Source organism: Schistocerca cancellata, chromosome 1 (assembly GCF_023864275.1).
Source record: "Schistocerca cancellata isolate TAMUIC-IGC-003103 chromosome 1, iqSchCanc2.1, whole genome shotgun sequence".
NCBI lineage: Eukaryota > Metazoa > Arthropoda > Insecta > Orthoptera > Acrididae > Schistocerca > Schistocerca cancellata.
In genome coordinates, this window is record NC_064626.1 from 535,921,597 (window position 1) to 535,938,483 (window position 16,887).

Here is a 16,887-nt window from a genome sequence, read left to right on the forward strand (position 1 = left end):
GTGACTCTTGAAATTTTGCGAGCGTAATGAGTATTTCGTGAGGTTTCGGAATTACAGCTGGATGAGTCGACCTCTCGCCACGAAATTTCGGCTGACAACGAGGCAGCCATCCATGTTCAGGTGAGATTTACAGTGGTAAACTCACCTGAAGAAGGCTGCATGTTTGGCAGCCGAAACATTGTGGTCAGATGTTGACGATTTCTGGCTGAAATTCCGAAATCTCATGAAGAATTCAGGGATATTAAATTTTTGTACTGAAAAAACTAAGTTCTTAAGCCTACTGAGATACCGGTACACTTGTGAATCACTGTAAATAGTAATGCCTACACGCAGCTAACCCTCTGGCGCACACGGAGAGGCCTTCGCCCACGACAGCCGAGGTGCGGTGGTCTCCCAGCAGGGAGGAGCAGGCGGCGCTGAGGGCGGAGGGCGTGCAGGGACAGCTGCTGGTGCGCTACGACGTCGACCACGCCGCCAGCCCCAACCAGATACTCGTGAGTCACCCCTCTGCTTACTTCTTCCGTATATCACATGTGGCCCAACTAGCTCTAAGTGATCCAGTTGGGTGTCAAGTACTTCTATACGGACTAACCTACAAATGAACTCTAAGTGGTGTGGTAACCTGACATTCACATTTTGACAGACTGACGCTTTGTCAGTCTTTTAATAACGATTGCATTCCACATAATAACCAAAACCCGTGATGTCTCCATCATTAAATGAAATAATCCCTAATGCTTTAGGAGTTAACAGTGGTTGTTAGTCATTCCTTCCTGTAAAAGCTTTGTGCAGACTTCTTTTCCTCTTATGTACTATGTTGAACATTTCTTTTCTTTTTATATGTTACCTACGTAGTTGATATACAATATTCTGCTGAACACATCACTCTTCATATTCTTCGTAATCCCCAAGTAAATAAACTGCCTTGTTCATATATCATTCGTATCGACGAAATTGGTTTTACGGATACATCTAAAAGCTCCAGAATGAGATTTTCACTCTGGAGCGGAGTGTGCGCTGATAAGAAACTTCCTGGCAGATTAAAACTGTGTGCCGGGCCGAGACTCGAACTCGGGACTTTTGCCTTTCGCGAGCAAGTGCTCTACCAACTGAGCTACCCAAGCACGACTCACGCCCCGTCCTCACAGCTTTTACTTCTGCCAGTACCTCTTCTCCTACCTTCCAAACTTTACAGAGCTTCTCTAAAGTTGCCGGAACGGTAGCTCAGCGTGTTCGGTCAGAGAGCCGGTTGGCCTCTGTAATAAAAAACTGAGTGGAAGGATCAACCACCGAACTTGAACAGGATATCTTGCGACGTCCGCAACGACCAAACACAACGCTCAATAACGAAAAAAAAAAAAAAGTTGGTAGAGCACTTGCCCGCGAAAGGCAAAGGTCCCGAGTTCGAGTCTCGGTCCGGCACACAGTTTTAATCTGCCAGGAAGTTTCACACCTAAAAACTGTTTAATCCCAGTTGAATGTTAGTATCAGCTGGCATCTTCCATTGAACAAAGTTTTTTGCATTTAATCGTCTTTTGTGTTTCTTAATATCTACCATTTTTTGTTATTTCATGTTGTATTTGCAACTTCTTTTTATTTCAGTTCTCTCCTCCAACAGATTTTCCCTTTCTTCCGCGTATTTCTTCATTAGAAAATGGCAACTGCGTCCGCAAATCGTAGTAGTGAAATGCTTGTACTGATATGCTGATTCTACTTCTTTTCCGTCTCTCATGGTTTCTGCAGAATAATGATAGAAGAAGAGCAAAAAATTGGAACCATGTTATTCTCCCCTAAAAGACGGGACCATTACTGTTGTATCAGCTACATTTTTATTGTTACCACTTTGCTTTCTTCAGGTATCAGATTTCGTCGGGCTTTCAGTTTTATAAACCCATGTCAGACTGTGAACTCTTTCACAGCTTCTGTTAATGCCACTCACATAATAACGTTTTTACAAAAATGCTTGTTATTAATTATACCTTTCGTAGTCCTCATTTTTCTAAAGCTCTTCCAATGTTTCTATGGCAGCTTTTTCAATTTTTCTCTATTTTCTATTATTTATTTTATTTTTAGAGTTTCCATGATTGTTTGCTAGTAGTGGTCATGAACAATAGACATAAACTTTTTCTAGAAATATAAAGGTAAATCTTCAGTCTCATAGATATCAGACGCTATCCTAAATAATTCGTGAATGCTATGAATTCCTGCTGTTATCACATTCCAAAAGATCAAATTCTGGGAGAAGACTCAGCTTCAGATTTTTCACAAATTATGTGTATGCTGCTGGCAAGAAAAATTCAGCATTAAGATAGATTCGTCACAATAGGTACCAATTGGTGCTACAAATTACATATATCGATACAAATTCTCGATTATGGTTTGATACAAATGCAACAACATTACTGTTACAAAAGTAGATTTTTAGTAGGCCCTCCCAAATTGAAATACAGTAATCCTTCCATAGAGTGGACAAGTAGCACATATTAGTCCTACAGGTAAGGAAAGGAGGAAATTATACGAACTACGTGTAGCTAAGATCAAAATGTTAACGAGCGCAGTTGTGTTGAAGCGTAAGTGCTGAACAAAGAACGTGATACTGTATTTTATAATTTACCATGTGCTGACATTGTTGATGAGCTCACCTGCTGTAGGCGAAATTATCAGTGATATCCGAAACAAGTGAGCTTCTCCATCGACCTAACTAATGCTGGTCTTTACACCAACGAAAGTACTCACACAGTCTTTGCAACATACCTTGTCAGTGATTGGAAACTCGGGACTGATGATACAGCATGTGTTCTGGAGTGTACTTCTGAAACTGCATTGGATTTCGGATCACCATGAAATTCTGATTATGATGAGAACAACCTAGTGCTGTGTCTAACCGTTGTCTCAACACGAAAGTGAAGGCCAACACTGTGGTACTAATGTAACGTTCCAACCTAACAACGCCGCAGCACTCAGGGCCAAAATATGCATATCTTCACTTCGCCCTTAGATTGCCCATTACAATGCAATTTCTTGCGTGTTCATGACGGGCCAGTGATTATTCGGAGTCTCATGCTTCCTCATCACATGTTGCTTTCGCTTCATCTCGAAGCAGTAATACAATACAATGATTACTGCAAATTATCAAACAACTACCGCTATCTGCATATTAGGAACTGCATCGTGGCATCCTTCCCTGATTGCTGAAAAAACTTACGAAAGATTGCAGACTTGTGCACTGCAAAATCAGCAGGCACTTTACTTTGAAAATAAACACACAGGAAAATGGGGTTAGGTCCCACGGAGACATCTCGTATCCATATGATTGAACAAAGCAACGTTGGTATGTTCGTCGACAAAGGGAAGCTGTCTACTGCGGTAACTATGTGTACGAAAAATCTGAGAAACTGAATATTGTGATGTTTGAAAAAAAAGTAGTACAGAAAAGGTTATCTCACATGGACAGTATAGATCATCAGTACAACTCATGCACAAGTTCACAAATCACGTAATCACTACGTGATATCCACAATGAAAGGTACAAAATGTTTTCTATGCCTTTTATGTGAGAGGTGAAGATATCGTAAGCCCTTTGTTGTCACAGACGGAAACGTTATAAGTGGATATCGTCAGCCATAGATGAGCGTGGATTCTAATAGTACATAAAGGAACAGCGAAGTCCCCTAGCAAATTGCCAAGTTACTTTAATGGACATTATTTGAAAATACATTTGAAACACGAGAACTGTGAATAGATCATGAATGAACTGCATGGCTAGAGTTTGCAACAAGCAGCAGTCTTACCTCATTGTACCAAACGAAACACCAAAATACCACCATCTTCCTACAGAACTTCTAAGCTACGCAGAAACAAGACACAAAAGCAGTGCGTAGCTTCCTCTGTCTAGAGCATGTCAGCACAATTAAATTTTGGCTCGCCCTGGCCAAAATTTCCAAGCTGAACTAGATATGACGCGCTATTCGGAGCAGAAATTTGTTGCCGCTGGCCTACCGACTCCCGAGGCATGCGATGCTCGGCCATCAAGTGACTCACACAGTGTGCACTTGAACGCAGCATGTGAAATTATGAAACAGATCGGAGTACACGACGGGGACGTGCTTCAACGCAAATTGTAGTGATTTTTTGTGTCTCCCCAGCTGAAGATTCCTTCTTCACATGGAACACCTCTTTTTTTGTCTATCGTTGTAACATCGTTGAATGATGCAATGTTAATTAGCTTCAGTTTCCATAATGCCTTCACTAACGGTTTTGAAACATTTCTTGTGTGCAGGTGACTGATGACGGATACTTCGTGCACTTCTACTCACCACCAGACCTGCCACCGCTGGAAAAGTACATCGTGTTCGTGCTGGACGTGAGTGGCTCCATGAGCGGTCACAAGATAGAGCAGCTGAGGCAGGCCATGGTCTCCATCCTTGATGAGCTGAGTCCAAGCGACAACTTCACTCTAATCACATTCTCCTCTGGATCACGGGTAAGAAGTAGGTTCCTTCGTTTGCTTACATCATGGTAGTATCCAGCATGTCGTTCAATTGACACAGGCAACTAAAGAATGGCAAATAGATAAAAGTTTTTCTCATGTAGAAAGAGAAGAGGTGGCACAGAGGATGAGAAATGGGATCTCAGTCAGGTAGAGTTTGATTCAAAATCCGTCTATAGTCCCTTGTAGACACACTCACTAAACTCGTAACCTAAGTAGCATTTGTTCAGTTTAAGTCCACTGTGAGCTGGAGAGCTGCAGTCATCGCCACTGAGTCCATAGAAAATTGGTAGTGGATTGCAACCCAAGCAAATTGACAAATAAACAATGACATAAAATCAGTAAATAACGTTATCAAAGTGAGAAGAAAACCATTGAGGGTTACTATATACGCATTACGGATTATGGGAATATTATGACAGAAGCAATACATATTTTTTAATTAATACTACCAATTACCTGTTATTTAAAATTACTTATTATATAGGGTGTTCGGCAATTTCCATTACAAACTTCAAGGACTTGTAGAGGGGATTGAGTACAGAATATTTTGAATAGGAGTTCATGTCAAGAAACGTCATCCAACGATACTACAAAGCGTCAAAGTTAGAGGCATTGGCGCCAGTAAATCTATGTATACACAGGGCAATTTTGTGGTGATGTTACAAACTCTCAAGGACGATGGAGACGTATAAATGTACCAGTTTGATTGAAACGTCCCTGGCTTGGAAACGAATGACTCGAAAGTTACAAGCGAAAATCATTCTGATACCTCTGACAGTGGGACAAGTGTACAGGTACTGTTGCTGCTAAGAAAATAGGATATTTAACTTTCAGGGTTTGGTAGTAAAGGTCAAAACAAGAAAAAGTGTCTATAGGGGCCGCCACGAAAATAGGACTTCAACGTCATCTCGCCATCTAACAGCATTGCCAGTTTTTTTATAGCGATAATTTCAAATGTTCGTAAAAATTTTAAAAAAATTCTGGGCAACTCTATTTTTCGTGTAGAATACGATGGAGTATTTTCTAAACGAAAATTCTCACTAGCTGCTAGGAACAAAATGAAAACTAACGTTACAAGAAATTTTGGAGGAAACTAATTTTTTACTTCAACCTGTGGTAGTAACAGAATCACTAATGTAATTGGACTGAAAAGAAATTTGAACATCCTCAAAGTTTACAGAAGTATATTCTGCGTCTTTTATTTCGGAAACATAAAAGTATTCTCAGATAAAAAATAAAATGTTATAAGAGGTGTGAAACTGTGCCGACTGCGCAGCGAAAAATGTAGTCGCTGATGAATTTTCGTTCTGTAGGACTGCGAAGAAACTTCCCACGAGAAAGTTGTTAAGAAAACTACAAAATTATTTTTGTAACATTTCAGACATCATTATTCTATCGTATCACTTACAGAAGAAAATTACTTCCGCGATATTCCGTGCGCAGCAGCACGCGAGACGTAAGCCGTCGCCAAGAGCTTTGTTCGAAAGGTTTGTTATAATATGACCGAGAATATTCCCTACTTCCCGAAAATATTTTACTGCTTGCTAATACATATCATTCGTCATTGCACCCATCACTCAAAACGCCAAGATACGCTACGCAAAAGTAATTGTAGTTATTTTGAAGCCAATATTTTCACTGAAGTCGAGCAAAACATTTGTTCGAAAGGTTTTGTGAAATCAAAGTTTTATCTAAATTTGCTGAAAGCCTATTATTCCCAACACGCAATATGTGTTTGTTACACAAAAAACCTCGTTCTTACTACTGCTATGTCCCTGCCTTGTGTTACAAATTTCGTCCATCATTACAGTTTCTGAATTAATAACCAAGTGGGCGGAGAAGACAGTGCATTTAAGTGACTGGCCAGAATAATAAATTTTATCACAGACATTACACTGTATTTCTGCATCCATCGGATACTATCCTCTGTCATACTAAAGTAATACAATTCTACGTTCTAGCTTTTTGTAAAAGTCGTCAAATATCATAGATTTCTATGCTCTTCTCGGAGAATCAGAATAGGTGCCGCGACTGTTCTGATGTTACTGCACTGTTTATATACAGGGTGGTCTATTGATAGTGACCGGGCCAAATATCTCACGAAATAAGCATCAAACGAAAAAACAACAAAGAACGAAACTCGCCTAGCTTGAAGGGGGAAACCTGATGGCGCTATGGTTGGCCCGCTAGATGGCGTTGCCATAGGTCAAACGGATATCAACTGCGTTTTCTAAATAGGAACCGCCATTTTTATTACATATTCGTGTAGTACGTAAAGAAATAGTAATGTTTTAGTTGGACCACTTTTTTCGCTTTGTGATAGATGGCGCTGTAATAGTCACAAACGTATAAGTACGTGGTATCACGTAACATTCCGCCATTGCGGACGGTATTTGCTTCGTGATACATTACCCGTGTTAAAATGGATCGTTTACCAATTGCGGAAAAGGTCGATATCGTGTTGATGTATGCCTATTGTGATCAAAATGCCCAAAGAGCGTGTGCTATGTATGCTGCTCGGTATCCTGGACGACATCAACCAAGTATCCGGACCGTTCGCCGAATGGTTACGTTATTTAAGGAAACGAGAAGTGTTCAGCCACATGTGAAACGTCAGCCACGACCTGCAACAAATGATGATGCCCAAATAGGTGTTTTAGCTGCTGTCGCGGCTAATCCGCACATCAGTAGTAGACAAATTGCGCGAGAATCGGGAAACTCAAAAACGTTGGTGTTGAGAATGCTACATCAACATCGATTGCACCCGTACCATATTTCTATGCACCAGGAATTGCATGGCGACGACTCTGAACGTCGTGTACAATTCTGCCACTTGGCACAAGAGATATTACAGGACGATGACCGATTTTTTTCACGCGTTCTATTTAATGACGACGTGTCATTCACCAACAGTGGTAAAGTTAACCGACATAACATACACTATTGGGCAACGGAAAATCCACGATGGCTGCGACAAGTGAAACATCAGTGATCTTGGCAGGTTAATGTATGGTGCGGCATTATGGGAGGAAGGATAATTGGCCCCCATTTCATCGATGGCAATCTAAATGGTGCAATGTATGCTGATTTCTTACGTAATGTTCTAACGATGTTACTACAAGATGTTTCACTGCATGAGAGAATGGCGATGTACTTCCAACATGATGGATGTCCAGCACATAGCTCGCGTGCGGTTGAAGCGGTATTGAGTAGCATGTTTCGTGACAGGTGGATTGGTCGTCGAAGCACCATACCATGGCCCGCACGTTCACCGGATCTGACGTCCCCGGATTTCATTCTGTGGGGAAAATTGAAGGATATTTGCTATCGTGATCCACCGACGACGCCTGACAACATGCGTCAGCGCATTGTCAATGTATGTGCGAACATTACGGAAGGCGAACTACTCGCTGTTGAGAGGAATGTCGTTACGCGTATTGTCAAATGCATTGAGGTTGACGGACATCATTTTGAGCATGTATTGCATTAATGTGCTATTTACAGGTAATCACGCTGTAACAGCATGTGTTCTCAAAAAAATGGCTCTGAGCACTATGGCACTTAACATCTAAAGTCATCAGTCCCCTAGAACTTAGAACTACTTAAACCTAACTAACCTAAGGACATCACACACATCCATGCCCGAGGCAGGATTCGAACCTGCGACCGCAGTGGTCGCGCAGTTCCAGACTGTAGCGCCTAGAACCGCTCGACCACTCCGGCCGGCGTGTTATCAGAAATGATAAGTTCACAAAGGTACATGTATTACATTGGAACAACCGAAATAAAAGTTCAAACGTACCTACGTTCTGTATTTTAATTTAAAAAAAAAACCTACCTGTTCCAACTGTTCGCCTAAAATTGCGAACCATATGTTTGTGACTATTACAGCGCCATCTATCACAAAGCGAAAAAAGTGGTCCAACTAAAACATTTATATTTCTTTACGTACTACACGAATATGTAATTAAGAAAGGGGGTTTCTATATTAAAAAAACGCAGTTGATATCCGTTTGACCTATGGCAGTGCCATCTAGCGGGCCAACCATAGCGCCATCTGGTTTTGCCCTTCAAGCTAGACAAGTTTCGTTCTTTGTAGTTTTTTTTTTTTTTTTTTTTTTTAGTTTGATGCTTATTTCGTGAGATATTTGGCCTGGTCACGATCAATGGGCCACCCTGTGTACAGTCGATACAGAAGCACCACAACGTTTTGTCATTTTATGAACTGCATTACACTTACTATGAAACAGCCAGTAAATCCTTCTATGAAAAAAAAGGACTTAAATTTCGAATGTACAAGTAAACCGAATGCAGTGAGATTATATCCGAATATAAAGACATTCGATACAGGTTATTAGGAAAAACTGTTGTTAATTAATACAGAATTGACAATATTATTTTAATTGACAGTTAATGTCGAGTAAACTATTTGTGATAAATTTATCAGACGTCTACTGTAAGGGAGAAACATTCGCAGTATGTTCTCTATATGTGAAATGAATAGACAAACATTTAAATCAAGTCAGCTTTTTACAAAGTCGGCACTAACATAAACTGAAACATCTTCTGGCTCCGTATCTTCAGATTCACTGTCGCTTGTTTAGCCAGGAGTATCATCACAGATTCCACTATGCTGTCTCTTAAACCCGTGTTCAATAAATCAGTTTCTTGCAATGCTTCTGCGTGTTTTACGCACGTCTCCCAGTCCTGCTGAGTAACATTGTCAAGAGCTTCGTGTGTTAGCTTCTAGACGTCAGCAAGTTTGAAAGCAGTATTTCTTTTTACTATTTCTCGCTTTACTTGGGCCCATAGCAATTCAATGGGACTATACTGGCAATGATATGGTGGTAGACATACCACTTGGTGTCCCATTTCGTTTTCCAGTTGATCTAATTCGTAAGTCTTTTAGGCACCTACGATTTCTTTCTTAGACAGGAGTTCAGTCTTCGTTTCTTCGACTGAAAATGAAACATTATTTCTCTTTAACCACTCCTTAATATCTGCCTTGCGCCAATTTGAACGTGGGAGCCTTTTTTATCTGAATGGAATGGTAGCTGGTGTTATCCATCACGATAATTGACCCTACTTGCAGCACAGGAAACAGTCGAATAAACCAGTTCTTAAAAACTTCTGCATTCATTTCTGAATGGTAGTCGGATTGGCAAGAACTTTTCCTACCACGAAAAACAAGTTTTGCCACTGGTATGAAGCGTGTGGTTAATAAACCAGCGTGGCCGGTGATTAATCGGCCACCTCTACCAGTAGGCACTTTCAAACCGCCGTTTCCTTTGGTGTCGTGCCATATACAGGGTGTTACAAAAAGGTACGGCAAAACTTTCAGGAAACATTCCTCACACACAAAGAAAGAAAAGGTGTTATGTGGACATGTGTCCGGAAACGTTTATTTCCCATGTTAGAGCTCATTTTAGTTTCGTCAGTATGTACTATACTTCCTCGATTCACCGCCATGATTTCATACGGGATAATCTACCTGTGCTGCTAGAACATGTGCCTTTACAAGTACGACACAAGATGTGGTTTGTGCACGATGGAGCTTCTGCACATTTCAGTCGAAGTGTTCGTACGCTTCTCAACAACAGATTCGGTGACCGATGGATTGGTAGAGGCGGACCAATTCCGTGGCCTCCACGCTCTCCTGACCTCAATCCTCTTGACTTTCATTTGTGTGGGCATTTGAAATTTGTTGTCTACGCAACCCCGGTACCAAATGTAGAGACTCTTCGTGCTCGTATTGTGGACGGCTGTGATACAATACGCCATTCTCCAGAGCTGCATCAGCGCATCAGGGATTCCATTCGACGGAGGGTGGATGCATGTATCCTCGCTAACGGAGGACGTTTTGAACATTTCCTGTAACAAAATGTTTGAAGTCACGCTGGTACGTTCTGTTGCTGTGTGCTTCCACTCCATGATTAATGTGATTTGAAGAGAAGTAATAAAATGAGCTCTAACATGGAAAGTAAGCGTTTCCGGACACATGTTCACATAACATATTTTCTTTCTTTGTGTGTGAGGAATGTTTCCTGAAAGTTTAGCCGTACCATTTTGTAACACCCTGTATAGTTATTGGTGTGGTTCTGTGAAACCCAAGTTTCATCCAAGTACACTGTAGGCCTAGTGTCTTCAGCACTCAAGAAAGGCATAGTACGCAAAAACTTCGCTCTTGCTGCTGCAATGTCTCTGCGTTCCATTAAGAATTTCCGCCCGTCATTACAGTTATTGAATCGGAAACCAAGGGAGCAGAGAAGACGAAGAACGGAGGTCTCTGAGCCATAGTAAATTTTTTCACGGAGGTCAGCCTATATTTTTTGGCCATTGGATACTCTCCTCTGTCGTGATATGCAAGTACTGTTCTACACAGGCGCTCTTTGTTAAAATCGTCAAAGTCGGTTGATTTCCTATCACGTTCGTATACCTTTCTTGGAGAATCGAAACACTCATTCATGTCTGGAGATACAACCAATGACACAGATTTGCAAATACGGCCTACAGTTGACTTGGAGACAACACACACTTTAGCAGTAAGTTCATGAATTTGCGCAAAATTTAAGTTATTTCTCGCTTCTTCATTGTCGGCCAGATTAGTAAAGAACTTGAGTATATTCGATATGATGATTTCCGATTGTTTACAAATGTCTTTCCGACATTTATGCACACCAACTGGAGGAGTACTACAAGTAGGACGTTGCTCCTGCATTTTTTTTCACGAACGAACACACGTCAAAGCACCTTTATAAAGACAGTAAGACACTGAGATCAGAAATGACACTCGATACAGCACAGTAACACTGAGCTCTCAGCTGCTCTGAACCACCCTACCGCTAATGGTACCTACATGGCAACAAAGCCGAGAGGAGGGCCAATCACAGCCCACAGCCCCTGCTGCCGGCAGGCAGCGGCTGTGACCTTGAGGACTCAACTTTCGTGCTGGCCACTATAGTAAAAAAGGGCTCTAAAATACGTAAACGAGGAGCTATGAGCACTAGTACATGTTCACTACTCTGAAACACATCTTCTCCATTGAACAAGTGCTCATTGTTCTTATGGTTTGAGTTATAGAGCCTCTGTCCTTTTCTGGGTGATTGTCGATATGCTGGTTGAGTGGTCGAATGTGTGCTGGGGTCGACTGGCAATATCTCCCGGCAGTGGCATGGATGTGGCAGGCAGGCAGCCAGGAACTACATGCCATGTGGCTGCATACTGGCAGCCATAACTGGCAACCAAGTCTCATAAAGACCATATAGATGTCGCCACTCTGGTGTCTCCAGGCGAATCTCACAGGGAGTAACTCCTTCGCCTTGCTGAAGTTTTCCATAACAGGCACTCTCTGCCCTAGCCTTCTGCACAAACCACTTCCTGGGCAAGGCCACACACCTGAATGGCTAGCTCATATTCTTCTTCAGCACAATCAAATAATTTTGCATCTCCCTTAAATACTACACACTTCCATGGTGCCCATTGCAGAAGTAGCAACAAAATAGTTATTCCCAGAAGGGATTTCCTTTGCTTGCAAACTGTACCTCGTCGATTATGTGCTGATGTGCCCTGACATGTGGAGTAGCATCACAGTGTAGGTGTGATCCAACAACTGGTCCGACATATGTTCAGACACAGAAAAGAGACTGCCTGAATGTCTTGTCATATCTCTCAACTTACAACTCCAAGTGGCAAGCAGCTATTGTGAATGGGGGTCTCGTCTGTCCATTATATTACAATTTGACTAAAAAAAGAGAAAGTGCTTCAATTCAATATATAAGCCGTTGGTAGATGCCTTAATAAGATGAGCTATGACGTAGCTTCAGTAACTGTTAACCAACTTTTCTATTACCATTTTTAATGCAATATTTATTAGACAGATTAAATTTGTTCCAGACTATAACGTTTATCCAATCATTGTTGCGCCATGGAAGATCCCTTCCATTCAAAAATTTATTTATATATTTACTGTTGGCCAAACAATATTGCGAACTGTTTACTACCCACAGCTGTGCCTGCATATCAGTAGTTGCATTATGTTGAATGATGGTGCATAAGTAAGCTAATGTACGTGCAATAACAGCAGCTGCTCACACGTGTCTGATATGTAGCTGCTTTAAATAGACAAATATTACATCAAAGCACTTATTCTGAAAATAATGTATAGAGCATGTAGCTATGGGAAAGGGAAAAGTACAGATATTTTGTTGTGGAAGATTGCATTGTTTTACTATCAAAATAATTTGCTGGAAAGGTCTTGATAATTATGCAAAAAGAAGTGAACGCACTCCATGAAATACAGGGTGAAGTAGTCAAATGGGGAGATTTAAAGACTGGCAGGTTTCTTTAGTGGAGGGTTATGGTAGTGGGGCGTTGTTCAGTTGCGTTACATGCTATTGTTGTAAACATGTATTACAAGAACTTGGATAATTTTGTAGAAACCCATTGCTCTTCCCACTGGTATTTTAATTTAACTCCTCAGGCTCCTTAACCATGTTCCTAGCTTTCAAGCCTTTGGGTGAAACACTCTAGAAACACTGGTATCACTACAAAGGAAAGAGGTGGCAATTCAAAAGGAAGCCGGGTCCAAGAGAATATTGATTGGTAACGTTTTGTCTGTATGAATTCGATGCCTATGATCCAGATGAAGAAACACTCTACCACCAGCATGGTGCAGACAAGTCGTACTCCTGCAGTGTTGATGGATTTGCTAAGACTCGCATTTCCTAATCGTCTCCTGACTAAAAGCGACGTTTTTCCGTGGCATTCCTGTTCAACATATTTATCAGCTTCAGATGTTTCTCGTTGCGGTTACCTCAAGTTCAAAGTTTCCATGGAAAACCCTTCAAAAATCAGACATGACTTGTAAGTACGATATCGGTAAGAAATGAAGAATGTGGCGTTGGAGACACAACGCAACATCATGGACAAATTCACCTTCAGACTACAAAAATGCGTGCAACACAAAGAACGTCAGCTGAGTGATATTACATTCAAAAAATAGTAAATTTCAAGATAAACTATAAATTTTTCTTCATTTACTTTGGATTCATGTCAGCAAAAAATAATAAAACTTATTTTAATCCCCAGGTTGTTGAATCTTCTCATTTGTCTTCTTCACCCTATATTTTCTTAGTAACGTCTTGATAGTCTTTGTGGAAGCATAACCAACATCATAAGAGGGCCTATAGCGACATAAATCTAATTTATCATTTAACCATAGGTGTGGTGGCCAGATACCGAGAACAAGACCTATACATCCTGGTACGATCGGGCCAACGGACCAGAAAATGATGCTGATGCTGTCGTGCCGGCAACTGCAGACAATGTTGATAGAGCCAAAAATTTCGTGAGAGGTCTCTATGCTGGAGGAGGTGAGTTCAACATTCTAGGTAGTAGTAGTGGTGTAGCTCACTACAAAAGTAGAAGTTAAAACCATCCTTGGAATTTATCACTGACTGCTAGAGGGGGGGGGGGGGGAACAGAATAAATGGTACAGTAAATAACTCTGCATTTTGTGGTGTCGGTTTCTTTATCAAAAAGGAAAGAAGCTGAAAACTGTCAAAGAAATTTTTGAAGCACTATGGTAACAGTAGCGGCAGTAGAGTAAGTAGAGGATTTTATATTATCATGTTCTGCCTATGCATTATTAAGACATTCATGATTTTGATTTTGAGGTTTTACAATTCAAAACTGGTATCAAGGTTACTGACAGCATCTGAAATTAAGCACACCACTCCATTTCCATGTAAATGCTATTTTGTAAATTTTTCTAGCTTTCATTGTTAATTCTAACAGCGAACACAAAAAAGATATAACAGTAGTTCTGAAATAAGGCAGTACCTTCAAACTTTCTTGTGATGATTTCACATTCCCCAGTATCATATGATCAATATCTTTAGAAGTTACTATATAGTGAAACGTTAATTTCTATATGCAATATTAATCTAGTGTGACTTCAAACTTTCTCAGGAATTTGCCTGTAAAACTACTTACATTAAAATGGGTATTTATTAGGCCGGCCGCTGTGACCGAGCGGTTCTAGGCCCTTCAGTCGGGAACCACGCGGCTACTATGGTCGCAGGTTCGAATCCTGCCTCGGGCATGGATGTGTGTGATGTCCTTAGGTTAGTTAGGTTTACTTAATTCTAAGTCTAGGGGATTGATGACCTCAGATGTTAAGTTCCATTGTGCTTAGAGACATTTGAACCATTTTTGGTATTTATTACTGCAGAAGAAAAAATGATAAGAACTTTCATATTTCGATCGACGAGTTACGAGACAAAAAAAGCAGACTAAGTATAAAACAATTCTTGTCATTTTACTAAGTTCTAGACATTTTCAGCAACAGCGTCATAACAAAATGTTATGCTAGATGTCTGTTAAATGAATTTTAAGATTATGATCTTTACAGCTTCCATGCAGAAGCAGTTGATACTGAGAATATCGGCTGTAACTACCGATAATAGTTCACAAAAGCCATCATCATAATAGTTGTTCCTCCAATATCAACTTGAAAGATGCAGTGCATTAGTTTCTTAACTTTTTATGATATAGGCACCTAAAGGTGTTGATGTAGGGTCAGACTGTAGTCGTTCAGACAGAAGTAGGCTGTAAGGACTGCTTGGTTTAAAGGTATGCAACACTATGACACATAAGTATTGACTGTTTAAATTAGAAGGGAGATCTTATCTTAGACTTTTGTTCGTATATCAGGTGACATTCTCGTGAAGTATTGGAAATGAATGGGGACTGAAGGTAGGGACTGTCTCGGAGAGTCATTGGTGTATTTCAGCACATTTGAGAAAAATGGTCGTTACAGGGTAAACACTTCAAAACACACTATGGCTGGATCAATAATCATAAGGTACATGTACATAGGGACGTGAGGCCATTCATAGTGCATAAAATAAGCCTGATGATAGGATGGACCTGCTTTCTACAGGGACCGCGATGCACGATGCGCTGGATACAGCACTGCGAGTATCCAAGGCAGGTGTTTCACGTCCGGATGCGCCTCTTGTGATGGTGTTGCTGACGGACGGACTGCCTAATGGAGGGCCAGAAGCCATCTTGCAGGACTTCACCGCCACCAATACGGAGCGGGGAGCAGCACTGTTTACGTTGGCCTTCGGTGAAGATGCAGACTTTGGATTTCTCAGGAAGCTGGCCCTGCGCAACGGCGGCTTCGGCAGGCGCATCTACGAGGCGGCGGACGCCCACCTGCAGCTGCGCAACTTCTACCGGCAGGTCGCGTCGCCACTCCTCTCCAGCGTCAACTTCACGTACGGGGATGGACAGGTGAGCTCGAGAGCCTGACACTACAAGAATTGGAGGCGTTACCTTTCCAAGTACCATTTGTTACTTTGGAATGTGCAAAAGTCACTCTTTGTATTCCCCTTTTGAATTGTAATTGTAAACCACAGCTAGAACTCTATATAATTTGATACTAATTATTTATTATTATAGCTTCTTGAATCATTAGTCTTCTGACTGGTTTGATGCAGCCTGCCACGAATTGCTCTCCCATGTGAACTTATTGATCACAGATAAGCACTTGAAACCTATGTCCTCAGTTATTTGTTGGATGTATTCCAATCTCTGTCTTCCTCTACTTCCTCTACGGTTTTCACCCTCCACAGCCCCTCTAATATCAAGGAAGTTATATTCTTTTTTCTTAACCGTCCTGTCACTTGTTCTTGAGAGTGTTTTCTATAAATTCCTGTCCTCGCCAATTCTGCGGAGCACTTCCTCATTGCTTACCTTATTGGTTCACCTAATTTTCAAAATTCCTTTGTAGTACCACATATCAGATGCTTCGATTATCCCCTGTTCTGGTTTTTCCATAGTCCACGTTTCACTGCAATAAATGCCGTGCTCTAAACGTACATTCTCAGAAATTTCTTCCTCAAATTAAGGTCTATGTTGGTACTAGTAGACTTCTCTTGGCAGGAATGCCACCTTCAATTTTAAATCTACTCCTGAATCTTTCCTGTACTAACATCATTGCTTCTTCGACGTATAGATTGAACAATAGGGGCGAAAAACTACATCAATACCTTACACGGTTTTTAATCCGAGCACTTCGTCTTTTTTCTTCGACTGTTATTTTTCCCTCCTGGCTCTTGTACTGTCTTTCCCTAAGCTTACCCCTACTTACCTTAGAATTTAGAACATCTTTCATCAACTGACACTGTCGAACGCTTTTTTTCAAGTCAGCAAATGCTATGGTTCTTCCTCACTTCCTCATTAGCAGCCGCAACGTCAGAATTGCCTCTCTCATGTCTTTACCTTTCCTAAAGCCAAACTGATGGTCACCTAATAGTTCCTCAGTTTTGATTTCCATTCTTCTGTACATTATTCTTGTCAGCAACTTTGATGCTTGAGCTATTAAGCTG

General features: G+C 41.0%; 1 protein-coding gene across 2 annotated transcripts in view; it reads left to right on the forward strand.

The window, feature by feature from the left end:
* Window positions 1-16,887, forward strand: part of LOC126179529 (inter-alpha-trypsin inhibitor heavy chain H4-like) — a 231,645-nt gene that overhangs the window by 16,453 nt on the left and 198,305 nt on the right. The window contains exon 6 of one of the 2 annotated variants that reach the window (XM_049924614.1): window positions 334-494. The exons of the other annotated variant lie outside the window; for it this stretch is intronic. Coding sequence (XP_049780571.1) covers window positions 334-494 — 161 coding nt within the window. The remainder of the gene's footprint in view (window positions 1-333; window positions 495-16,887) is intronic. 2 annotated transcript variants of the gene reach the window in all.